We start from the raw sequence: 27436 nt of genomic DNA, 5'->3' as shown, positions 1-27436 counted from the left end.
CAAGGGGAGATTGCAGAGAGACGGAGACAAAGGACAGGAGAGAGGGGAAGAGGTCGGGAGGAGAGATACATTTGGGTGTCATCGGCATAAAGATGATACTGAAAGCCAAAAGATTGCATTAGTTTACCAAGAGAGGTGGTGTAGAGGGAGAAAAGCAGAGGGCCGAGGGCAGAGCCTTGTGGGACCCCAACAGAGAGAGGGAGTGAAGAGGAGGAGACACCAGAGAAGGAAACACTGAATGGGCGGTTGGATAGGTAGGATGTGAGCCAGGAGAAGGCTGTGTCACGGAGGCCAATGGAGTGGAGAATATTTAGGAGAAGGGGGTGTTCAACCGTGTCAAAGGCAGCAGAGAGATCCAGGAGAATTAGTAGGGAGAAGTCACCCTTGGTACATATGCCCCTAAGAGTTTCTAACATGTATAACAGCACAAGCAAGCTTTAGTATGACATAACTGGAGAGTCATTAGTAGATCACCAGACCCGTTTTGGTGATCCAATAATAAATAAATAACACATAGGATCATTTTCATGTTTCCGGAAGTTCCCAGACTTGGTCAAACATACAAAACCAGGATCAGTTCTGATCCCATAAATAGTTTAACAGAATGTAGCGGATATGATTATTGTTCCTGAAACCCTTAGAATGAACAGGTCTGCCCCTCAGTTACTGGTCTTTTACTGCTGAAGACCAGGGACATAACATAACAGCTGGGCATGAACGTTGTGGCACCAACTCTTTACTGGTCCCTGTCCTGTGTATAGCAACTGACCAATCACATCCGGGACACACTGCCTGGCCTGCGCAACAAGCTGCAGAGCCAGCTCCTGTCCATCGAGAAGGAAGTGGACGAGTACAAGAATTTCCGCCCCGATGACCCAGCACGTAAAACCAAGGCCTTGCTCCAGTGAGTGATGTGCAATTTCCCCAAACTCCCAGCACTGTGCGCTGGCTCATGTGCCCTCCCACATAACCTGTCCATTTCTGTCTTGTTCTGTTGTGTTCGACTGGCCCCTGTGCCCTTCTACCTATCCCAATGTCTCTCTACCTGCCCGTCATCCCCTGTGACACTTGTCTGGCCCTTTTAACGTCTGTTCGGCACCGTGGCCCTCAGTTTATTGCAGTGCCCCTCTATCTGTGCCACTGACGTGCTCCCTGTACATGCTCCTCTCTACCCTCCCTGTGTCCATGTCTCCTTGTGCCACTGCTCGTCTCTGTACATGCTCTGTACTACGTCCTTCCTGTGCCCCGCTGTCGGTCCCTTACCTCCGGTACCTGGGGTGTGCCTTTATTTCCCTGTGCCCTTCTGTCTCTCTCCGCTCTGCTCACACAGCCCATTCTTTGTTTCCAGTGCCTCACTGCCCTCTTCCCCCCCATCTCTTTCTCTTTAGGATGGTGCAGCAGTTTGCTGTGGACTTTGAGAAGCGGATTGAGGGTTCGGGGGATCAGATTGATACCTATGAGCTTTCTGGGGGAGCCCGGATCAACCGTATTTTCCACGAGCGCTTCCCCTTCGAGCTGGTGAAGGTATGCAGGCTGCAAACTCCCTCTGTACGGCCCCCACACAACACTGATACAAGGATACAAACCAAGCCCCCCACCCCCCCCTCAGAAGCTGATTCCCCAAGCAGTGTAACACTGTCCCTGTACCTCTCCACATGTCCCTGTACCTCCCCACCTGTTCCTGTACCGCCCCACCTGTCTCAGTACCTCTCCACCTGTCCCTGTACCTCCCCACCTGTCCCAGTACCGCTCCACTTGTCCCTGTACCGCCCCACCTGTCCCTGTACCTCCCCACCTGTCCCTGTACCTCCCCACCTGTCCCTGTACCTCTCCACCTGTCCCTGTACCTCCCCACCTGTCCCTGTACCTCCCCACCTGTCCCTGTACCGCCCCACCTGTCCCTGTACCGCCCCACCTGTCCCTGTACCTCTCCACCTGTCCCTGTACCTCCCCACCTGTCCCTGTACCTCCCCACCTGTCCCTGTACCGCTCCACCTGTCCCTGTACCTCCCCACCTGTCCCTGTACCTCCCCACCTGTCCCTGTACTTCTCCACCTGTCCCTGTACCTCCCCACCTGTCCCTGTACCTCCCCACCTGTCCCTGTACCGCCCCACCTGTCCCTGTACCTCCCCACCTGTCCCTGTACCGCCCCACCTGTCCCTGTACCTCCCCACCTGTCCCTGTACCTCCCCACCTGTCCCTGTACCTCCCCACCTGTCCCTGTACCTCCCCACCTGTCCCTGTACCTCCTCACCTGTCCCTGTACCGCCCCACCTGTCCCTGTACCTCTCCACCTGTCCCTGTACCTCCCCACCTGTCCCTGTACCTCCCCACCTGTCCCTGTACCTCCCCACCTGTCCCTGTACCTCCCCACCTGTCCCTGTACCTCTCCACCTGTCTCTGTACCTCTCCACCTGTCCCTGTACCTCCCCACCTGTCCCTGTACCTCCCCACCTGTCCCTGTACCTCTCCACCTGTTCCTGTACCTCTCCACCTGTCCCTGTACCTCCCCACCTGTCCCTGTACCTCCCCACCTGTCCCTGTACCTCTCCACCTGTCCCTGTACCTCCCCACCTGTCCCTGTACCTCCCCACCTGTCCCTGTACCTCCCCACCTGTCCCTGTACCTCCCCACCTGTCCCTGTACCTCCCCACCTGTCCCTGTACCTCCCCACCGGTCCCTGTACCTCCCCACCTGTCCCTGTACCTCCCCACCTGTCCCTGTACCTCTCCACCTGTCTCTGTACCTCTCCACCTGTCCCTGTACCTCTCCACCTGTCCCTGTACCTCCCCACCTGTCCCTGTACCTCCCCACCTGTGTACCTCCCCACCTGTCCCTGTACCTCCCCACCTGTCCCTGTACCTCCCCACCTGTCCCTGTACCTCCTCACCTGTCCCTGTACCGCCCCACCTGTCCCTGTACCTCTCCACCTGTCCCTGTACCTCCCCACCTGTCCCTGTACCTCCCCACCTGTCCCTGTACCTCCCCACCTGTCCCTGTACCTCCCCACCTGTCCCTGTACCTCCCCACCTGTCCCTGTACCTCCCCACCTGTCCCTGTACCCCCCCACCTGTCCCTGTACCTCCCCACCTGTCCCTGAACCTCCCCACCTGTCCCTGAACCTCTCCACCTGTCCCTGTACCTCTCCACCTGTCCCTGTACCTCTCCACCTGTCCCTGTACCTCCCCACCTGTCCCTGTACCTCCCCACATGTCCCTGTACCGCTCCACCTGTCCCTGTACCGCTCCACCTGTCCCTGTACCTCCCCACCTGTCCCTGTACCTCTCCACCTGTCCCTGTACCTCTCCACCTGTCTCTGTACCTCTCCACCTGTCTCTGTACCTCTCCACCTGTCCCTGTACCTCCCCACCTGTCCCTGTACCTCCCCACCTGTCCCTGTACCGCCCCACCTGTCCCTGTACCTCCCCACCTGTCCCTGTACCGCCCCACCTGTCCCTGTACCTCCCCACCTGTCCCTGTACCTCTCCACCTGTCCCTGTACCTCTCCACCTGTCCCTGTACCTCCCCACCTGTCCCTGTACCTCCCCACCTGTCCCTGTACCTCCCCACCTGTCCCTGTACCTCTCCACCTGTCCCTGTACCTCCCCACCTGTCCCTGTACCTCCCCACCTGTCCCTGTACCTCCCCACCTGTCCCTGTACCTCCCCCTGTCCCTGTACCTCCCCACCTGTCCCTGTACCTCCCCACCTGTCCCTGTACCTCCCCACCTGTCCCTGTAACTCCCCACCTGTCCCTGTACCACCCCACCTGTCCCTGTACCGCCCCACCTGTCCCTGTACCTCTGCACCTGTCCCTGTACCTCCCCACCTGTCCCTGTACCTCCCCACCTGTCCCTGTACCTCTCCACCTGTCCCTGTACCTCTCCACCTGTCCCTGTACCTCCCCACCTGTCCCTGTACCTCCCCAAGTGTCCCTGAACCTCCCCACCTGTCCCTGTACCGCCCCACCTGTCCCTGTACCTCCCCCTGTTCCTGTACCTCCTCCTGTCCCTGTACCTCCCCACCTGTCCCTGTACCTCCCCACCTGTCCCTGTACCTCCCCACCTGTCACTGTACCACCCCACCTGTCCCTGTACCTCCCCACCTGTCCCTGTACCTCCCCCTGTCCCTGTACCTCCCCACCTGTCCCTGTACCTCCCCACCTGTCCCTGTACCTCCCCACCTGTCCCTGTAACTCCCCACCTGTCCCTGTACCGCCCCACCTGTCCCTGTACCGCCCCACCTGTCCCTGTACCTCTCCACCTGTCCCTGTACCTCCCCACCTGTCCCTGTACCTCCCCACCTGTCCCTGTACCTCCCCACCTGTCCCTGTACCTCTCCACCTGTCCCTGTACCTCTCCACCTGTCCCTGTACCTCTCCACCTGTCCCTGTACCTCCCCACCTGTCCCTGTACCTCCCCACCTGTCCCTGTACCTCCCCACCTGTCCCTGTACCGCCCCACCTGTCCCTGTACCTCCCCCTGTTCCTGTACCTGTCCCTGTACCTCCCCACCTGTCCCTGTACCTCCCCACCTGTCCCTGTACCTCCCCACCTGTCCCTGTACCACCCCACCTGTCCCTGTACCGCCCCACCTGTCCCTGTACCTCCCCACCTGTCCCTGTACCTCCCCACCTGTCCCTGTACCTCCCCACCTGTCCCTGTACCACCCCATCTGTCCCTGTACCTCCCCACCTGTCCCTGTACCTCCCCACCTGTCCCTGTACCTCCCCCTGTTCCTGTACCTCCCCCTGTCCCTGTACCTCCCCACCTGTCCCAATACCTCCCCACCTGTCCCTGTACCTCCCCACCTGTCGCTGTACCTCCCCACCTGTCGCTGTACCTCCCCATCTGTCCCTGTACCTCCTCACCTGTCCCTGTACCGCCCCACCTGTCCCTGTACCTCCCCACCTGTCCCTGTACCTCCCCACCTGTCCCTGTACCTCCCCACCTGTCCCTGTACCTCCCCACCTGTCGCTGTACCTCCCCACCTGTCGCTGTACCTCCCCACCTGTCCCTGTACCTCCCCACCTGTCGCTGTACCTCCCCACCTGTCCCTGTACCTCCCCACCTGTCGCTGTACCTCCCCACCTGTCCCTGTACCTCCCCACCTGTCCCTGTACCTCCCCACCTGTCCCTGTACCTCCCCACCTGTCGCTGTACCTCCCCACCTGTCCCTGTACCTCCCCACCTGTCCCTGTACCTCCCCACCTGTCCCTGTACCTCCCCACCTGTCGCTGTACCTCCCTACCTGTCCCTGTACCTCCCCACCTGTCGCTGTACCTCCCCACCTGTCGCTGTACCTCCCTACCTGTCCCTGTACCTCCCCACCTGTCGCTGTACCTCCCCACCTGTCCCTGTACCTCCCCACCTGTCCCTGTACCTCCCCACCTGTCCCTGTACCTCCCCACCTGTCCCTGTACCACCCCACCTGTCCCTGTACCTCCCCACATGTCCCTGTACCTCCCCACCTGTCCCTGTACCTCCCCACCTGTCCCTGTACCTCCCCACCTGTCCCTGTACCTCCCCACCTGTCCCTGTACCTCCCCACCGGTCAGTATACCACGCTATACTTTTCTGTGTATTCCCTGGCATCTCCACTCTGCCAACATTTCACTCAGCTTCTCTAAAACACCAGAGATCCTTTTAGCAAAAGACTAACACAATGATACCTTCCTGGATTCAAGCCCAGGAACATTACTTTTTAGCGGTACCTGTAAAGTAGTATTTGAGCTGTAAAGCTGCATGTCTCGCTCAGCCTCCACATTCCCTTTAGAGCAGGGGCGGGCAACTCCAGTCCTCAAGGGCCACCAACAGGTCAGGTTTTAAGGATATCCCTGCTTCAGCATAGGTGACTCAATCAGTGGCTTAGTCGAAGGCTGTACCACCTGTGCTGAAGCAGGGATATCCTTAAAACCTGACCTGTTGGTGGCCCTTGAGGACTGGAGTTGCCAACCCCTGCTTTAGACCCCCCCCCCCCGAATCACTTTCTGAGAGCCCCGGACTGTCACTTATGGATTTTTCCTTGGTGTAGATGGAGTCTGACGAGAAGGAACTGAGAAGAGAGATCAGCTACGCCATCAAGAACATCCACGGAATCAGGCACGTATAGCGCATGCATCGGCTGGACGTGGCGTGCATGTTAACAAGGATATGCCCTGACCCCCTGGGGGCTTCACTGAGTCTGGTTCTTTCACACTAATACCATATGTATGACTACCATATGACTACCATACGTGCACTAGGGCTCACCACCTGTGAAGGTCCATCCTTCGAACGCCCGAACAGTGTCCCAGCATTTGTAAAGACACCCCCCCCTCTCTCCACACCCCCTCACTGGTCCCTACCTGCGGTGTGGGACCTCCGTCGCCGCCGTATAAAGACCCGCTGCTCCCCAGTGAAGAGTTCCGCCCCTCCACCTGGGCCCCCCTTAGAATGGTGTATCTCTGCTGATGATGCCTTAATGCGCTGACCCTTCCATAGAACCCAAGTATTGGTGCAACCACTGGGAGTATAAGGCAGCTGTGTGTGGTCTTCATAGCGGCAGTACTACATCCTTGGCTCCTTGCGATGAAATTGCAATGAAGTACTGCAGTACTTCCGCAGGGTATCTCATTACTCTTGCTCCTAGCACTCATGAGACAGTAGTTACTGGGAGTCAGATTTAAAGGGATGAAACCGGAAGGCCTATAACTGTCAGTCACTGTCAGACCCAAAGCTGTGATGTTTGGGTATGTGACCCACCCCCAAAAAATGACTTTCTTGTTCATGGAATAGCTGTGTCTCCTTTGATTGAGACAATAAAGGATATGGAGTCACTAGAGCTGGAGAGGATTGGGACTCCCATCCAATGAGTGAGATTTTGGGGGAGTTTGAATAACCGGGTTTAAATTGGCCTTGTTCCACCTGCCCTCGGGATGATGACCCATGGGCCTCTTCCTGAGGGCTTCCTAATTGCATCTCAGAATACATCTCTTGGCTGGTATATCTCTGTACCCTCACTTGCACCCCACTAGTCCTGCCAAAGTCCCATATACAGTTTGCACCACAGCTTAATATCAACGGGGTCCACCTTGTAACTGCCTTGTGGCTACCAGTGGCACGGCCTTACTTGTCAGATCCTCACCCTCCGAGTTTCCACATCCTGCCCGGTGGGTAACGCTGTATTCTCCTTATCGCCTGCCTCACCTCGCCGGGTGTTTAGAACTGGGCTCTTCACCCCGGACATGGCCTTCGAAACCATCGTGAAGAAGCAAGTGAAGAACATCAAAGAGCCGTGCCTGAAATGTGTGGACATGGTCATTTCCGAGCTAATCAGTACCGTTAGACAGTGCACCAAGAAGGTAACCCTTCAGAGGCTGAGAACTGGAGACTAACATGTGTGAACCCCAAAACCTCAGCATGGAGTCACCCCAAAACGCGTAGGGTTCAGCCAATCAGACAGCAGGGAGCCTACCTATTCCCTCTGTATGTCCCACAGAGTCTTTGTCTTCCCAGGCCCATGGCTTCTGATTGGCTGAGCTACTTCTATGTGAGCATGCTGCTGACAGCCCAGACTTCTTATGGCCAAGTGCATGTAGTAAGTGTTATCAGCAGAGGACCACAGAGCCATCAGTGAGATCAGAGCTGTAAGAATGTGTGAGAATATGTGTGTAATGATTCTTTTCATAGCAGACAGGCAGGGTATCTTACTTCAGGTACATGCTGTACAATAATCTCTCCCTGCTGGGAAGGGTTGCCCTGCATGGCTTAGTGTGAGATATATATATATCCCTTCCAGAAGTGGTCAAGTTAATGCATTCCCTCCACATAGTTACATGGCTAAGGTAGCACTGAGCGACCATGGGTCAGTTCTGCTCTCCCCTCTTGGGTCGGCCGTTTTCTTTGAGCGTGGAAGCATGAGGCCATGTAGTGCCCTGGCTGCTCTAATAAAGCCACGCTCCTCCTTCTCTCCTCTACACCCCTCACTACTTCACCACCTCACCACCTTCCAAAATATACACGCCCCACCCTCCTCTCTCCCCTTTACTGGCTGTATCTCTCGCTGTCACTCCTCCTCTGCACCTTTCTAAGCTCTCCTGCTTCTCTCTCTGCCCATTTCTGATATGGTCTCCACCTCCCTCCTTGGCAGACACACGACATCACTGAGCTGGGGTCTGAGAGAAGCAGATACCAAAGCCCCGGTTATTATCCTAGAATAAAGGGGTTATGACGTGCCTGCATATTAACTTCTCACTACTACAGCTGGGAGAAGGTTACAGAATTCATAGGCAGAGCACATAAAGGCAGCTCTGATTTAGGGAGTCAAAATCTCTTTTCTTGGGTGTAACCACATGATATTCTTTTGGGGGTTTACTACTAAAGTATACGTGAGTGTTAATTTGTTATGGTGAGTGAATAAAGGGAGTTATTAAAACCCCGTTGCCAAGAAGCATGTGTTGCAGGCGCCTATGCCAGTGAATGGTTTAAGCAGCATTACGCAGACAAATCACTAAGCAGCTCTTGGCTGCAAAATGATGATTATTATTTATTTATAACACCCCAACAAACTCCGCAGCGCAGTATAAAGCGGTCGGAAGTCGGTAACAATAACATATCAGACGTTAACATACACTGGTACAATCTATAAGGGAGGGAGGGTGGAAAGGAGGTTGGTGTGTTTCTATCACCTGATATTTGCTCAGTGCTGGACTCCATCTTTATATAGCCCTTATATTCTATATAGATATAGACATGTCTGCCTTATTCCCCCAGTGTTTGATCCTATGGTTCCTGCCAGGTAGGGGTCAGGTCAGTGCAGCCATGGGAGGGTGAGGAGGGGTCCTGCTCTCAGATTCCCACCTTCTCTGAGTGTCCCTGCCCCAGGCTGCGTCCGGCGGCTGCCTGATTCCTGCCAGATTCCTGTGCTCATCTCTCATTGTTGTCTCGTGTTCCTCTGTTTGTCTCTCTCACTCCCTTCCCTGCATCTTTCTGTTATCCTCCTCTTCTTCCCTGCCTCATTACGGCTTTAATCTGATTCTCACTCTCTCATCCCCCTCTTTCGCTTGCTGTGTCACTCCTCCTTTCTCCTTTCTCTGCTCTCCACTTTCTTTTCTTCTCCCCTTTTCCTTCCTTTACTACTTTTTCATTCCCCCTTCCTCCTCTTTTATCTGTGACTTTTCTATTCCTTCTGTTATTCATCCCTTTCCTCCCTCTTGCCTCATCCAATTTACTTCTATCTTCCACCTCTGTTCTCTCCCCTTCACTCTATCACACCCCTCTTCTCTCCCCTCCAATCTCACACCTCTCCTCTTCCTCCTTCTCTTTCCCCCTCTCTCTATCCTGTCTCTTTCCTCTCCCCATCTCTCTTTCCTCCTTTCACCCCTCTCCTCTTCCGCCTTCTCTTTCTCTCTCTACTGTCTCTTTCCTCTCTCCAACTCTTTCCTCCTTTCACCCCTCTCCTCTTCCTCCTTCTCTTTCCCCCTCTCTCTATCCTGTCTCTTTCCTCACCCCATCTCTTTCCTCCTTTCATCCCTCTCCTCTTCCATCTTCTCTTTCTCTCTACTCCCTTTCCTCTCTCCAACTCTTTCCTCCTTTCACCCCTCTCCTCTTCCACCTTCTCTTTCTCTCTACTCTCTTTCCTCTCTACAACTCTTTCCTCCTTTCACCCGTCTCCTCTTCCACCTTCTCTTTCTCTCTACTCTCTCCAACTCTTTCCTCTCTTCACCCCTCTCCTCTTGCTCCTTCTCCCTCTCTACTCTCTGCCTCCTTCACCACCACCTCTCTTCACCCCTCCTCACCTCTGCTCTCCCTTGCATCTTGTCTGTCCTTCTCCCTCCCCTCCCCCCCCCCCCATTCCACTGGGTTCTGCCCCTGTCTCGCACAGGACGGGACTCTTCACACCCGACCTCGCTTTGGAAGCCATAGTAAAAAAGCAGGTGCAGAAGCTGAAGGAGCCGAGTTTGAAGTGTGTGGATATGGTAGTGAGTGAGGTCACCTGCACCATCCGAAAGTGTAGCGAAAAGGTAAAGCCAACCTGGTGATGGGCAAGCTCCACAGCCCAATCACACACACACACACACACACACACACACACACACACACACACACACACTAATGTATAGGCCAGGCCTGCACAACTCCAGTCCTTGAGGGCCGCAAACAGGCCAGGTTTTCAGGATATCCCTACTTCAGTACAGCTGGCTCAATTAGTGGCTCAGTCCTACTGAGCCACTAATTGAGCCAGCTGTGCTGAAGTAGGGATATCCTGAAAACCTGGCCTGTTTGCGGCCCTTGAGGACTTGAGTTGTGCAGGCCTGGTATAGGCACTCCACATAATATTACAGTGTTTTATTGATCCATTGAGCCGATGTTTCAGTTTTCCAAGGAGATTATATATATATATAAAAAATAACTTCCACTAAAGGGTACATATAGTTAAATACAAGTATAGATAGATAATTGGAAATACCGTTCAGTATGTGCATCACACACAACACCCAGGATCTCCGCATGTGCTCAGCAGTGAGGGAGATACTGTCACCCACCTCCAGTGGTCATCGGGTGTCTGCTCAGGTGTCGGGTCTTTCTGTTGCTTGCTTATTGGGTGGGAGAAGCGTGTGCCTGGTAGGTCACTGTCTGGGCTGCCACACTCAGAGTCACAGGGAAGGCGAGTTCCAGGCCTGTGTTTGTAAGGAACCACATGGACCTTTTTGTTTCCGTAAAAAAAACGATTGTTTTCCTTGCGGACCAAAAGAACATTTCCCAGTATCTCTAAAAGTCTCCCCAACGGGGGCGCAGTGTGCTGGTTTGTCGAAACATTTCCTCTTTGGCACTCACCATAACGAAAGTTCAACACAGACCTCCACAATTCTAACCCACACACTTTCATAGCATTATTTTCCCCCAAAATCAGCTGAACCCTTTTGCTGCCAGAGAGGCCTGCAATGCAGCAAAGGGGGTTACATTTTGGGGTAAGCAGTAGGTGCCCCAGCATCCTTGTGCAGAGGTTCCCCTGCTTTTAGGATTAGCAGAGGAGAGAGAGAGGAGTCACTTGCCAGGGGTTGGAAGCTGTGTGAACATGCTGTGTGAGTGGAACCAGGTTTGAATTGGTGGACATGTGCTCAAGGTGACCTTGGGCCAGGCTCTGCCAGCTCTGGTTTAATACCTTCCCCTTCCAATACATTTCTTTAGGAAGATATTGCACTGAAACAGCTGTGCATTAACCCCTCTCCCCCCACATAAAAAAAGTCCCTTTAACCAGGAAATGGACTCAAAGTGAATCAATCTCAATGCATCAAGGTTCTTTGCCCTGAATTGGCATGAAATTTGGAGAGAGACTACAACAGCGGTGGGCAAGTCCAGTCCTCAAGGGCCACCAACAGGTCAGGTATTCCGGATAGCCCTGCTTCAGCAAAGGTGGCTCAATCAGTGGCTCAGTCAAAGGCTGCCACTTTCAAGGCATGACCGTAGCAGGTCCTAACACTCCCTGGGTTAAAATTCTTATTTACCTGTATAATTACAGGAAGAATGATCACATTGGATCTGTCGTAAACCTGGCAAAATGAAACTGACCTGCCAACTTGGAAAGTGGGGAGGGGCAAGCTTAAACCTTGGGGGGGAGGGGCCACTACCCTCCCAAAAACAGCTGAGACCAGCTGCACACAGTCAAAGACTGAGCCACCTGTGCTGAAGCAAGGACTGATTGAGCCACCTGTGCAGAAAGACTGATTGAGCCATCTGTGCTGAAGCAGGGATATCTTGAAAACCTGACCTATTGGTGGCCTTTGAGGACTGGAGTTGCCCCACCCCTGGACTATACGAAACTTCCACACCGGCCGAGAAACTCCAGATCAGCCGTGTGATAATGATCCAGTCCTGGGTTTATATGCCCGTGTGCTGTTGAGAGCTTTGGTATAATAGAATAAGATCAGGAGTTCTCCCGTCTCTTGGCAGGTTTGTATGAGACAATAACAGACGTTACTCGATGCACATATGCTACTGGGATGTATAAATGGCTGCATCTCTTGCACTCACTATTCTCCCTGTTCTGGGGCATCAACAAAAAACCATCGGAACTGGCGTGAATGTGCGATTGAGAAACTTATTTTATGTGAGATACAAATACTAAGGCCCATATTTAAGTCACCTGGCGCTGGAAGACACCTTATTGTGCATTCACCACTTAGTGAATATGGGCCTAAGTGCATACTGACAAATGGGATCAGAGCAATGTGCTGCTGACCCTGTGCCTGTGAAGGAATTAATAGACATCTTGATACATAGCTCTCTCGGTCCATATGAAATAATAGCAGCAGGGCCAATATTGGCTGATAATGTCCCTAGAATCGGTAATCTCCCTGCATTAGCCTCGGACTGTAATCTAACAGGGACACACGTCATGTCTTGCTCTGCATGCTGCATGGCATTCTGGGACTGCTGCATGGGATTCTGGGGATGCTGCATGTCACCTTTCATATCTGTACCTGGTCTCCCCAACCCTCCTGTCTGTGCCCCACTGGTATGTGTTTGTTTAGTTGTTCTAAGGACAGTGTTTTTCAACCTGAGTTTTTTTATTAATCTTACAAGGGGAGCCCTATTTAAATAATCTAATTCCTGAGACACCCTATCCGTTTTTCAACAATTAAACTCACTTAAATTCTGTTTATTAGACTAAACCATATGATTTGTCAGGGCAAGAATATGCTCCTTCTTCACTAGTGCTTACAATGACTTCCCTCTCTTACCCCTCACCTGCCTGCATTGCAGTTTTGAAACCACCTCCCTCCCCTCCTCCTTCTCTACCACTTGGATGGGTGCTCATAATCTAAGTGAGACCGCCCTCATCCTGAATAAAGTTACTTCCTCCCAATCTCTGCATACGTTTTCGCTTACCGAACGCGCGCACAATTGCCCCCGAATTTTACATCCCAATGTTTTTATGATGACAACAGTTCAATCTCATCAGAAAATCTATTCAGGTCTCAGGCTGAGACATTGATTACTTTTGATGTAAATGCTAAATACATATTCACCAACCCGTGAAATCCCCAATTGGGAGGAAGCAAAAGGATTGGGGATGGGTTATTCGTTTGTACCCTTATCTGGCCCGATCCGTGGTTGAACAGTGCTGTCTTAGCCATAAATTAAACTAAGCAAACACTTAAAAATGTGTGAATATGTACCAGTTCTTTTTGCAAATGTTCCTTCGAATGTTTTAACCCTCTTGCTGCCAGTGGCGAGGAACACGCAGGAATCAAAATGAGTGAGAACCCTCCCCCCCAATATTGGCAAACTTGAGGGTAACTGTCGCTCTCTGACTGAGATATTCACACTTGGCATTCTTTTTGCCAAATGATTGTTATTTGTGCATCTCTGGAGTCAAGGCCTCCTGCCCATAACTCCAGGGGAAATGTAGTCCAGAACCCAATACTCTCACTTATTTTGGTCCTAGGACACAGTCCTCCTAGTACCAAAATAAGTGAGATTGTCGGGTTCTGGATTAAAACATTTCAATGTAATGGAAAAGTAGTGACTGTAAAAGTCAGCCAGACTGACTGTAAATTAGTAAGAGTTGAGAAAATTAGTCACGTGGCTCCCCACTGCCAATAGCCTATGTAATAAATATCAAAGTGTGGCTTTTTTTGGCTCCTGATACAGTCCTATTTTTGGCTCCTGAGGAAAGATGTATGGGGGTTTCCTCAATGTTCCAATTTGCCATGTTTATGTCCTTGCTTCCCCTATGCGCAGGAAACAGGAAGACCTGTCACCATGGCAACCAGAGGCCTAGCCAGCCAGGCCAGGAAATTAATGGAAAGCAGAATAAACTACATTAATGATCCAAAGAGCATGCATTCCTGTGCTCTGACAGCTGATTTATGATGCTAGTATAGGAATAGTACCATATTTATATAGGTTTTATCCCCAGCTTTAGTGAACTTAGTGTAACTTATTTTCTATTTTTTGCAAAAGTTGAAGACTCATGATATTGGTTTTATGAACGCATTTTTTTTTGTCCTGGCAATATCCAAATTACTTTCAAACTAATGTGGTTTTTTTTGCAGTTTTGTACATTTCTTAACACATTCAAAGGATTTTTTTTACAAAACGAACTGGGACAGATTTCAGTTTATGTAACCATGAGATTTAAATGTTGTGTTCCTTTATATATTCTACAAGTTTAGGATTGTGTGATTTTATTTATTTTTAAATTCAATGCTTTATTGAGCTTTACATTAAAGATAACAGAAAACAATTCACACCATTGCCAGAATATAAATGTTTCAGATGTCCGTGGGTGAGAGATCAAGGAAGAGAAACAATTATTATTACAAATTGTTCATAAAAGATCCCTGTTTGTAAAATGGAAATTTGCAGAACCAAGGCAGGCTCGCAGTCTCATCGTGATATGGAAACTGCCCAATTTTGTCATTTATAGTTCATTATTGGCACTCAGCGTGTGCTATGCAAATCAATTAACCCTTTGCTCCTCTGCTGGACACTCTGGCAAGGAAAGGGTTAACTGTATTGCTATTTTAAGGCGGTGCTAAAAAGAAAGAAACAAACAAACAGTTAGACTGACTCCAAATTAGCGAGGACACCTGCATGTTTATCTCTCTGATATGTCCTTGCCTGAGGGGGGACTTTTAATGGCCGTTATCGCCCCACCTTTGTGTGGCTGTGTCTGTGCAGCAGGGCTGCCCTATGTGGGGGCTATTTCCCACGTCGATCTCCCTTCTCTCCCACAGCTCAGTCAGTACCCCCACCTGCGGGAGGAAATGGAGAGGATTGTTACTACGTATATCCGCGAGAGAGAGGGACGGACAAAGGACCAGGTGAGAATCCCAAGGGGTCCTTTTAAGATCCTGAAAACAGACGGCACTCAAGGAAAACCCAACTGGATGAGCAGCACCTCCTTCTAGCTTCCACTGCATGCAAAGTTTATAGGCCTCGGGCACAGATACACACAAGGCTGCTAAGCCTTAGCACGTCCTTACTTCCATTGATTGGCATGGGAGTATAAGCAGGCTCAAGCTTAGCGCCCTTTTGTTTATCTGGGCCTCAGTCTCACTGCTTCTTGCCTTGACTTGAGATATATCTGCGACCTGTCCTATCCTTCTCTCTTCCTGCAGGTCATGTTGCTGATAGATATAGAATTGTCCTACATGAACACAAACCACGAGGATTTCATTGGTTTTGCCAAGTAAGAGTCTGCAGTCACGGGGGAGTCTAAGTATCAAGAAGAAACAAAGGGTGCAGCTCAGGGGCAAATTCTTTTTTTAAAATGATTATTATTATTATATAAAAAAAATCCTATCACTTTGAATGGGATTTTTATCTTGATAATCTTGGTGCAGTTGTGGTGCCCAAGTATATCACCAGCTTTGCCTTATACATGGCGGGTGATTGTGTTTACCATTAAGATGAATCTTTTAGCATTTTTGTATGAAGGTATTTTGTACCGACAATATTTTACTCCTTATGCCTGGAATAGAAGGGTGGGTGGGGGGTTCAGTAGGAGTTAAAAGGGGTAGCCATTCCTCTTACCAACTAATGCTTGTGATGTGTTTAAGGTGTTTAATCTTGGGTGATTGCCACTTATTCATTAGATTGTTATTCATCACATTGGGGTGTTTTTTGGTCGGGGATTACACCTTCAAGGGTTGCACATATTCCAAAAAGATGTATTGAGTCTCCTGCCAATGGTGGGCTTGGTTATTAGATGGAAGTATAGGGCAAGCAGTGCTGAACGTGACCGTGGGGTGTTCCCCGGACATAGTAGGGTTGCAGAACACCCAAGCCTTGGAGGAGCTGTATGGGGAGGTGACTGGTCCCCGTGTCCTGTGCTCTTTATTGCAGCGCTCAACAAAGGAGCAGCCAAACGAGCAAGAAGAAGGCTTCCGGAAACCAGGTGAGTGCAGGAGCCGGAGCTACAACCAATCGGGTCCTCGCTCCCTGGAGCCCAGCCAATCACAGCCTGCATGCTACATCCACACCATGGATCCCAGTGGGCGGAGAGGAGATACGTCAGCTGTGATATGACTTGCACATGGGCACCTGGTGACACCACTGTGCTCTTCTCTTGAATCTGTGATGTCACTGGCGGCTTCTGCATCTGATTGAGCAGCACAACCCTGCCTTTTCTCCTCACTGACAGACAGATCTGGGATCTAAACCTTCCCCCTCTTCAGTGAATAGGAAAAAGAGAGAAAACCAGCGCACTGCAAAAGTGGGTCCCAAGCAAATGAATGGTAAAAATCTTCTTTATTTAATCTATCAAAAAGTGGAGGTTAACACCCTCCTATGCGTTTCGTGTAAACATACACTTTATCAAGGAGTACCTACTACACGAAACGCGTAGGAGGGTGTTAACCTCCACTTTCAGATGGATTAAATAAAGAAGATTTTTACTATTCATTTGCTTGGGACCCACTTTTGCAGTGCGCTGGTTTTCTCTCTTTTTCCTATTTGCTTCCAGAGACCAGCATCTCTCTACCAGGCTGCACGCCTCTATAGGACACTGGAAAGGGGGATTTGTGAGTATTATTAATTATTGAATACTTATTGTGAGTCCAGAAACCATCCCAATTGAGGGCTTGATCTAGGTTATTTTAGCCTTTTTTCTTGCCCTTCAGGTATTATTGGTTCTCTTGGGGACTTTACTTCTATTTCTCTCACATACCCTTATGTCCCATACTGTTCATTTGTTTATTGCAATCATACAAGGGATCAAACCTTGAGTGTCTTTATCACTTTAATTTGTTATCCCCTCTTCAGTGACCTCACAAGTCACAAACGCAGAAGCTTGGGAAGAAAAGACCACGATCCCAATGATGTTATTTGAGTTCTTTTTTTTGGCGTGGCTTTTGTTGGGTAGAAACACAGGGTCATATTTACTGAGTGTGAATGAGCCGTAGCACAGTTTGGTAAATATGGCCCATTATTGTTTTTTTCCCCATACATTTTGAGCCTGTTTTTCTATTAAAAATAAATAAAAGGCGTGGCACTGCCTTTAAGAAAAGGGGAGAAACGTTCTAAACAGTTGTAAACATAACGCCCGGTGGCATACCCAACTCCAGGTCAGCGTGATAATGATCCCGTCCTGGTTTTGTATTCCCACCTGTTGGCAGCTCTGACATAATAAGAGTGAGCTCTAAAGAAAGTCAGGTCTGGATCATTATCACACGGCCCCTGGAGTCAGTTGGCAGGTATGGTGTTGGGGGGGGGGGAGAGGGGGGTGCTTCTTCCATGTCATTACTCAGCGGCCATTTAACGTGCAGCATCGGGGACCGCAGGCTTGGCGAGTGTGCGTGAGAGGCGCGTGTGAGACCCGGGACGGCATGCCATGCGCAGGCTGTGGGATTCGGAGCTCCTCATAGCTGGTTCTGCACCCGCTCTGCTAGTAATAAATACCCCTTTTCTTGTGCTCCTCTCTCTCTCCACTCCGCTGCTGTTGCTATGGTTACCCTGTGCAGGATGAAATCCTGGTGAGTAGTCCGGCAGCGGGTGTGCCCACGAGGGGTGACGGTGCATCGGTGGGCAGCTTCACCCAGACCCAACCACTGGCTCGCGTGGGCGTGTTCCAAGCATGCCAGTGACCTCAAGCATTAACATGTCAATGAAAGCATCATTAATCATTAATGCTTTGGTATTCAAAAATTCTAATAATAATAATGTACTTTTGGTAAAATAAAAAATGCAAAAAATAAAAAAAAAACAGAAAATTGTATCTAAAATTAAAATACAACTTGCATTAGTAAAAATAACCATAGGAAAACTCGTAGCTACAGCAAAAACATTAATAAATATATATTTTTGCAGTAAGGAAAATATAGCTGTGCTACACTAAAAACATAGCTTTGTTATATACACTGCATGTGAACACATTCTATATAACATAGCATTGTTATATACACTGCATGTGAACACATTCTATATAACATAGCATTGTTATATCCATCACATGTAAACACATTCTATATAACATAGCTTTGTTCTATACACTGCATGTAAACACATTCTATATAACATAGCATTGTGATATACACTGCATGTGAACACATTCTATATAACATAGCATTGTGATATACACTGCATGTAAACACATTCTATATAACATAGCATTGTTATATCCATCACATGTGAACACTTATCACATAGCTTTGTAGTATATTTTGCATGTAGACATGTACAGAATCTATAGCATTGTTAAATACATCACATTATCACATAGCAGTGTAATATACACCTCATTATCACATAGCAGTGTAATATACACCTCATTATCACAGAGCAGTGTATAATATACACCTCATTGTCGCATAGCAGTGTAACATACATCACATTATCACATAGGAGTGTAACACACATCACATTATCACATAGCAGTGTAACACACATCACATTATCACATAGCAGTGTAATATACATCACATTATCACATAGCAGTGTAATATACATCACATTATCACATAGCAGTGTAACACACATCACATTATCACATAGCAGTGTAATATACATCACATTATCACATAGCAGTGTAATATACATCACATTATCACATAGCAGTGTAACACACATCACATTATCACATAGCAGTGTAATATACATCACATTATCACATAGCAGTGTAACACACATCACATTATCACATAGCAGTGTAATATACATCACATTATCACATAGCAGTGTAATATACATCACATTATCACATAGCAGTGTAACACACATCACATTATCACATAGCAGTGTAACACACATCACATTATCACATAGCAGTGTAATATACATCACATTATCACATAGCAGTGTAATATACATCACATTATCACATAGCAGTGTAACATACATCACATTATCACATAGCAGTGTAATATACATCACATTATCACAGAGCAGTGTATAATATACACCTCATTGTCACATAGCAGTGTAACATACATCACACTATCACATACGAGTGTAACACACATCACATTATCACATAGCAGTGTAACACACATCACATTATCACAGAGCAGTGTAATATACATCACATTATCACATAGGAGTGTAATATATATATATATATATATATATATATATATATATATATATATATATCACATAGCAATGTAACACACATCGCATTATCACATAGCAGTGTAATATTCATTACATGTAGACACTTGTCACATAGGCAGAAAGGCCATGGAAATGGGCACTATTATCTCAGCATATTCTGCGGGACCCCAGATGCACCATCGCCCTGTTCCCAAGCCCCCCTTCCCTGTGTGTCCTCATACGCCCCCTCCTCTTGTCCCTTTCCTGCTATAAGCTTGGTGTGGGAGAGTTTTACTCCAGCCCTGCACATGGGATGGGATAACCTTTTGCTAGCATCAGTATGAGTTGCAGCTGGCTTGGGACAGTCTCCCAGCTTAAGGAATAACCATTCCAATGGGATGGACAAGTGTGGAGAGAAGCCAGGCTTCGGAGCGGGCCTGAGACATCACTGCAGTGTCGGGCCGCTGCTCTGCTCTCTGGCAGGTATAGGCACAGGATCACCATCTAATCAGAATTACTAGGGATTGTTCTGGTTGGGGTGTCTCATTTTCTATACGTTCACTGTGATTTCCCCCATAGACCAAATCCATCGGCATGGTAGATGCTGTGTATAATAGCTTTCAATCCCTGCCCCAGAGAGCTAACACTCTAGTTTTTTCCCCTGTCCCTGCAATCAGAATCAGATGATCCAGTGGAACAATGTAACATATGAAGCTGTAAAAGGGAAATCTGCTTCCCAGTAGAATCTATATCGGGGGGCCAACTGCAGTCCTCAAGGGCCTCCAACAGGTCAGGTTTTAAGGATATCCCCGCTTCAGCACAGGTGGTGCAGTCGTTGACTGGACCACTGATTGAGCCACCTTTCCTGAAGCAGGGATGTCCTTAAAACCTGACCTGTTGGTGGCCCTTGAGGACTGAAGTTGGCCACCCCTGATCTATATGTATAAGACACAGAGACCCCAATTCCATACTGGAGAATGGATCAGCGCGATTCAATGGGACTAAGATCTTCTCCAGCACAGGGAAGTAGCTCTACAGCACATTGAAGAAGGGTCAGACTGCCTGCGTGCGAGTGATATCACTATAACAGGTCCGGAGTAGAACCTCTTGCAGAAATTGAGCTGCTCTTCCATCCGCCTTATCTGCTTTGCTTCCATTTTCTGCTGCTGCTCAGGACTGGCGTTCGAGTTACAGGGATGGGAACACAGGGTTTGGCCGGACTGCACTAGCAGAAGCAGTGGTGCAAGTGTTTAACTGCAGGAGGGCATGATTTGCGTTGGAGGCCTCTCTGGCAGTGGTGTTAATCAAAGCTGTCTGGGCCCTGTTGGTTCCCATCACCTGGCTTGGACTGGCACGGTACAAGATGGCGGGTGTGGTGTTTTTGTGGTGTGCGCTTTCTGGGCTCTTGTCTGCAGCGTGTGCATGCCGCCTCATATTAACGGCTCTGTCACCTTCCGGCAAATGGGAGACATTCTCACCCCGTCATCTATCTCGCTTTGCTTTTCCTCCTGTGACCTCATCACAGTGTGATGTCCACAGACAGATGGGACTAGGGGTCCTTTTCATCTTCCCTTCCCAGCCCATAATAGTTACTGTTCCGTACAGGGATTGTACGTAGAACTGTGTTACTGCACAAATAATGCAGGCAGGGGTACCCTAAAAATGGATGGGCTTCGCCTGCGGTGTTTTTACAGGAACCTTAAGCAAAGACAGTTAGACAGGCGACAGTTACATGGAGCAAGAGAAGGCATTAAGAGATGAGTTACCAGTTGCACAAATATTGGGATATATTTATTGCAATGTGTGTTTTTTTTTTCAAATATGGAATATTTGCTAATATAACCACAACCATCTGCAGACACAAATATGACCGACATGTAAGGGACCGCGTCTGTGCTCTGTGACTCAGTGTGACCCCACCAGTAACATCCCACCCTCTGTCGGACAGGTCATTCGGAAGGGGTGGCTGACCATCAACAACATTGGGATTATGAAAGGAGGTTCCAAGGAGTATTGGTTTGTCCTGACTGCGGAGAACCTGTCCTGGTACAAGGATGATGAGGTAAGGCCTGGGCAGATCCGTACACACCGGCCAGTGGTTTCCAACTGATTTTTGGTGAAGGAACCCTATAATTATAGTGGGAACTTCGGAGGAACCTCAACCCTCTGTAAGCGGCCGATTCTAGTAGCTCCGAAGTTGGCATTGACAAACGGCGCGGGTTGGCGCGTTCAGAACGAGCGGAATGAAATGTGAGGGAAAAAAAACCATTCTCTATTGCAAACCGCTTCTTCTAAACCGCTTCTCCAAAAAGGGACAAACCGCGCAGTTTAACCGCCACACCGCACGGATTGTGCGCGTTTCCGACGCAGAATGGCCTGAGCTGGTGCTAACGCCATCCCCAGTCTGATTTATGGGTTCTGCTCTCTCAGGCAAACCCATAGTTCAGACACTGGATTTAACTCGCAATACAATACCAATTTAACCAGCCTTGTGGCGGCGTGAAAAGACAGAGTTTTTAGAAGCGGTTTGCATACCCGAGCTACGAGAATTGCAGTTGTCATTAAAAAAAAAAATGCCTGTTGGAAGTTTTTTGACAAACCAATTGGATTGGGAGACCTGGAGTGACACCGCTTCTAAAAGCCTTTTTGACACGGATTGGACATGCCAGAAGGGCTTACACTAAAAGTGTAAAGTGCACTTTAGAAGTGGATTGACACACTTCGGAGCTTAGAGAATAGGCCCCTAATCGTGTGTCTGAGATCAGACGCATTGTAAATTCTTCTATATTTGGTATAAACTTACAGGGAACCCTTTAGGGGTGCCCACAGTACCCCTGTTCAAAAACACTGACATAGATGTACATAGTACAAGCGTTCATGAATCCCTGCCCCAGAGAGCTTACAATCTGATTTTGGCACCTACAGCAATGTATATTAACCCCTTCATAAGCAATGTGTGGCAGCCCCTATGGCTTGGATGGCCAACAGGTCGGGTTTTCAGGACATCCCTGCTTCAGCACAGGTGGCTCAATCAGTGGCTGAACCAGGGACTGATTGAGCCATCTGTGCTGAAGCAGGGTCCGATTGAGCCACCTGTGCTGAAGCAGTGATATCCTGAAAACCTGACCTGTTGGTGGCCCGTGAGGACTGCAGTTAGCCGCCCCCTGCCCTATGGCAAAAAAAGGTACAATTAGCAAGGCAGGCATGGAATAATTTTGCTATGCTTTTCGGTGTGATCATTTGATTTTATGGAACCCCTCTGCTTCTCTGCGCTGTGTTCCTGCCCCTGACAGCGACACGCTTTGGTATTACATTTGCAATCCCTTAATTTCCCATGCCGACTGTAGATAGAAAAGGACAGGCATTTATTTCATTGTTATTTTACCGACCGCTCCTATGGAGCATTCAAACTCAAGGCAAATCGCTACCCTGAGCAAACTCATTCATTTCTCTGCCTTCATTGTGGTTATTGCTCTGTGGGAGACGCAAACCAATGCTATTTGTACATATTTGTATAATACTGTGTCAGTCAGTATGTGTCATTTCACTGGTACCAGGATTAGTATATTATACGTGATGGCAAAATGAGAATTCAAACAAATTGTGCTACTTTTGCTTACAATGCCTCTTTTTTTCCCCCTCGATAAGTAGTTCCCCAAACTATTCTGCTCAAAGTCACGAGAATTTTGGGTTTAAGCGGGGTCTCCCACAAGCCAGCCCCCGAAAATGCTGACACATACATTACTTCCAGTTACTGCCGTACCCACAATCACTGGAACATCTGGAATTCTCCTCCCTGGAATTTCCTTTCTACAGTAACTCCCTTCTGAATAAAACCTCCACTTCTCAGAGTGCATTCTCCTTGCTTGCCCTCTGCACAACAAACACACACACACACACACACACACACACACACACACACACACACACACACACACACACACACACACACACACACACACACACACACACACACACACACACACACACACACACACACACACACACACTGTATAAACACATATACACTGTATAAACACACACACACACACACTGTATAAACACACACACACATGTATACATGCATACATACTGTATAAACACACACAAACACATGTATACATACTGTACATACACACATACAGTATATATACATATTGTATAAACACACACACACACACACACATATATATAAATATATATATATATAATGTATAAACACACACACACACATGTATACATACTGTACATACACACACATACAGTATATACATACATAATGTATAAACACACACACACACACATATATACATACTGTATAATCACACACACTGTACATACACACACATGTACATACATACATATTGTATAAACACACATACATATGTATACATACATACTGTATAAACACACACGCACACACACGTATACATACATACTGTATAAACACACACGTATACATACATACTGTACACACACATATACATATATACATACTGAACATACACACACAAACACATACATATACATACAGTAGGGTCCCGCTTTGTGGCGATCCGCTCATACAGCGTTTCCCAATGTATACCCATATTCATTAGGTTCGGCGCTTGTTCCGTTTTTTCAGCGGATTTCGGCATGATGCGCTCAGCAGCAAAGTATCCGGCTGTCACTAAACAACAGTTTTAGCGCGTGCGCAACTCCTGGTCAGATGCCATTTGTCAGTGAAACAGTCAGTTTGCAGCTCTGCATCTCTGATTTCAAAGGTACAATACAGCACCGTAGGGCTCGCGTTACGTCGGCGGCCTGGAACGGAACCCGCCGTATGAGTGCGGCACTACTGTACATACTGTACACACATATACATACATACACGTGCACTGTGTATGTATATATATATATACACACACAAAATAAACCAGCTGGCACTCCAATAGAAACAATATGGCCCGGTGCTCGCTGCATAGGCATAATATAAACAATACTGCGTTCCCCGCCAACATGGAAATCACTGCGCAGCACGCAGAGATAAATCAATCAAATAAGTGTATTCAAACACAAAAAAGCACACACACTCCAACGTTTCGGTCCCAGCAAGAGGACCTTCCCTGAGGAAGTGCGTGTGTGTGTGTGTGTGTGTATATATATAAACACGTACTGTATGTACACACACGTTATATATATATATATATATAAAAAAATATATATATATATATATATATTGAAAGAAAAAGCGTACTACAATGCAAGTGACTGGGTATTTTAAAGATGTCCGCCCTCTCAAACAAGCGCAAACTATTAGTAATGTAAACAGGACTCGGGCTGATTGTCTATGCGCTGGGGCAGCCGATAGAGCGTTTTTCTGACGCATTTCCCCGTTTAAGTTGCTTGGCCGCTATCGGCACATACAGAATGAGCCCCGGAGATCACTACCCAGGCGGCATTAACCTCTTCAGTGCTGGCGGTGTTGAGGGAAGGGCCAGGCGTTTATTATATATACGCGACACGCTTCCTCGAGACTTTTTTTTTTTTCCCTCCTGTCTCAAACCCAGACAGTGAATCAATGCAGAAATTCAGGGTACTGCGCCCTAACCCCCCCCCCCCCCCCGACGCGCTGCCGGGGTCTGGCTGTGAGGGGGCTCGGATATCCTCCCATGGGACAGGATGCTCTGCAGCTCTGCTGTAGGTTGGAAGCCCTGGATCTCTGCTCTTCCTGGAGATTTGCCACGGCCAGTAATTAGAAACACGTGGCAGGGTCACTAATCCTGAGCTGCTTTTTCCATCTGTGCCTCTTGGTCTGTACTCACATTTCATTCCTATACATTAACTCCTTCAGCCCCCTACAGAGCGGCCCGCGACCCGCAGAGCCACAATGCGCCGCTGAGTGATTCACCCTATATCCGTACTTACAGTATATTGATCCAGAGGAAGGCAAACACAAACCCCCAGTGACATATCATAAGGGGCAAAATACATTCCTTCCTGACTCCAAGAATTGGCAATCGGATTCAACATCCTTCACATGTATACTTATTTGGTATATCCCTGTATACCTTTCCCTTCTCAAAAGATATGGAAAATAGCTCAAATGCAGGTATATCTCAAAATGATAACAAGCCAGACCACTGTACCAGGGTACTAACAATTGATATAGTACCTATTGTGTCATATAATGGGTACTATCCTCCTGAAGACAGGTGGTGTGTGGTGCAACCCACTCACCATCAGTCTCATTGGCAGGTTCCCTTGAAAAATATACAAGTACTCACATCCTGGTAGGGCAGGCAGGCAGGCTGTGCAGCTACTCAGGGAAAAGGGAGACCAAAAAGCGCACCAGCACAAACGGAGCAGGAAGAACCCAGGACAAAAAAATGATTAAAAGGGCACTTTAATGTGGCAAAAGACCCATCCAATCAATGGAGCGCTTTTTGGTCTCCCTTTTCCCTTCTCAAAAGATGTCCAACCTTTTTTTGAGCAAATCTGTTGTATCTGCCATCACAGTCTCCATGGGTAATCAATTACAGATGCATCAGGCACACATACCTGTCACCCCTTTATTACTACAAATACACCAGACACACATGCCTCTCATTCCCCTATTACTACAAATACATCAGCCACACATACCTCCCATCCCCTTTTCCCATACAGATACATCAGGCACACATACGTCCCATCCCCTTATCCCATACAGATACATTAGGCACACATACCACTCATCCCCTCACCCCATACAGATACATCAGGCACACATACCTCCCATCCCCTTATCCCATACAGATACATCAGGCACACATACCTCCCATCCCCTTATCCCATACAAATGCATCAGGCACACATACCTCCCATCCCCTTATCCAATACAGATGCATCAGGCACACATACTTCCCATTCCTTATCCCATAAAGATGCATCAGGCACACATACTTCCCATTCCTTATCCCATACAGATACATCAGACACACATACTTCCCATCCCCTTATCCCATACAGATGCATTAGGCACACATACCTCTCATTTCCTGTGCTGTAAATACAGTACTGTCCGCTCCTCTCCTGCGCTGATACATGTATCAGCGCAGGAGAGGAGCGGGCAGAACTGTATGTATCAGCGCAGGAGAGGAGCGGGCAGTACTGTATGTATCAGCGCAGGAGAGGAGCGGGCAGTACTGTATTTATCAGCGCAGGAGAGGAGCGGGCAGTACTGTATGTATCAGCGCAGGAGGGGAGCGGGCAGTACTGTATGTATCAGCGCAGGAGAGGAGCGGGCAGTACTGTATTTATCAGCGCAGGAGAGGAGCGGGCAGTACTGTATGTATCAGCGCAGGAGAAGAGCGGGCAGAACTGTATGTATCAGCGCAGGAGAGGAGCGGGCAGTACTGTATTTATCAGCGCAGGAGAGGAGCGGGCAGTACTGTATTTATCAGCACAGGAGAGGAGCGGGAAGTACTGTATGTATCAGAGCAGGAGAGGAGCGGCAGTACTGTATGTATCAGCGCAGGAGAGGAGCGGCAGTACTGTATGTATCAGCGCAGGAGAGGAGCGGGCAGTACTGTATGTATCAGCGCAGGAGAGGAGCGGGCAGTACTGTATGTATCAGCGCAGGAGAGGAGCGGGCAGTACTGTATGTATCAGCGCAGGAGAGGAGCGGGCAGTACTGTATTTATCAGCGCAGGAGAGGAGCGGGCAGTACTGTATGTATCAGCGCAGGAGAGGAGCGGGCAGTACTGTATTTATCAGCGCAGGAGAGAAGCGGGTAGTACTGTATGTATCAGCGCAGGAGAGGAGCGGGCAGTACTGTATGTATCAGCACAGGATAGGAGCGGGCAGTACTGTATGTATCAGCGCAGGAGAGGAGCGGGCAGTACTGTATTTATCAGCGCAGGAGAGGAGCGGGAAGTACTGTATTTATCAGCGCAGGAGAGGAGCGTGCAGTACTGTATGTATCAGCGCAGGAGAGGAGTGGGCAGTACCGTATTTATCAGTGCAGGAGAGGAGCGGGCAGTACTGTATTTATCAGCACAGGAGGGGAGCGGGCAGTACTGTATTTATCAGGAGAGGAGCGGGCAGTACTGTATGTATCAGCGCAGGAGAGGAGCGGGCAGTACTGTATGTATCAGCGCAGGAGAGGAGTGGGCAGTACTGTATGTATCAGCACAGGAGAGGAGCGGGCAGTACTGTATGTATCCGCGCAGGAGAGGAGCGGGCAGTACTGTATTTATCAGTGCAGGAGAGGAGCGGGCAGTACTGTATTTATCAGCGCAGGAGGGGAGCGGGCAGTACAGTATTTATCCGCGCAGGAGAGGAGCGGGCAGTACTGTATTTATCAGCACAGGAGGGGAGCGGGCAGTACAGTATTTATCAGCACAGCAGAGGAGCGGGCAGTACTGTATGTATCAGCGCAGGAGGGGAGCGGGCAGT

General features: G+C 48.8%; 1 protein-coding gene across 6 annotated transcripts in view; it reads left to right on the top strand.

Moving 5' to 3' along the window:
- The window catches only part of DNM1 (dynamin 1), a 72605-nt gene that overhangs the window by 22016 nt on the left and 23153 nt on the right, over positions 1–27436 (top strand). For 4 of the 6 annotated variants that reach the window (XM_075578584.1, XM_075578580.1, XM_075578579.1 and 1 more), the window contains exons 7-15: positions 762–904; positions 1389–1524; positions 6033–6100; positions 7203–7341; positions 14725–14811; positions 15109–15179; positions 15836–15887; positions 17452–17463; positions 20967–21080. In XM_075578584.1, coding sequence (XP_075434699.1) covers positions 762–904; positions 1389–1524; positions 6033–6100; positions 7203–7341; positions 14725–14811; positions 15109–15179; positions 15836–15887; positions 17452–17463; positions 20967–21080 — 822 coding nt within the window. The remainder of the gene's footprint in view (positions 1–761; positions 905–1388; positions 1525–6032; positions 6101–7202; positions 7342–14724; positions 14812–15108; positions 15180–15835; positions 15888–17451; positions 17464–20966; positions 21081–27436) is intronic. The other 2 variants (XM_075578583.1, XM_075578581.1) reach the window with 1 other exon arrangement.

This window comes from Ascaphus truei, chromosome 21 (genome assembly GCF_040206685.1).
Source record: "Ascaphus truei isolate aAscTru1 chromosome 21, aAscTru1.hap1, whole genome shotgun sequence".
NCBI lineage: Eukaryota > Metazoa > Chordata > Amphibia > Anura > Ascaphidae > Ascaphus > Ascaphus truei.
The sequence above is the reverse complement of the archived record's forward strand: the minus strand, read 5'-3'. Positions and strand labels throughout refer to the sequence as shown.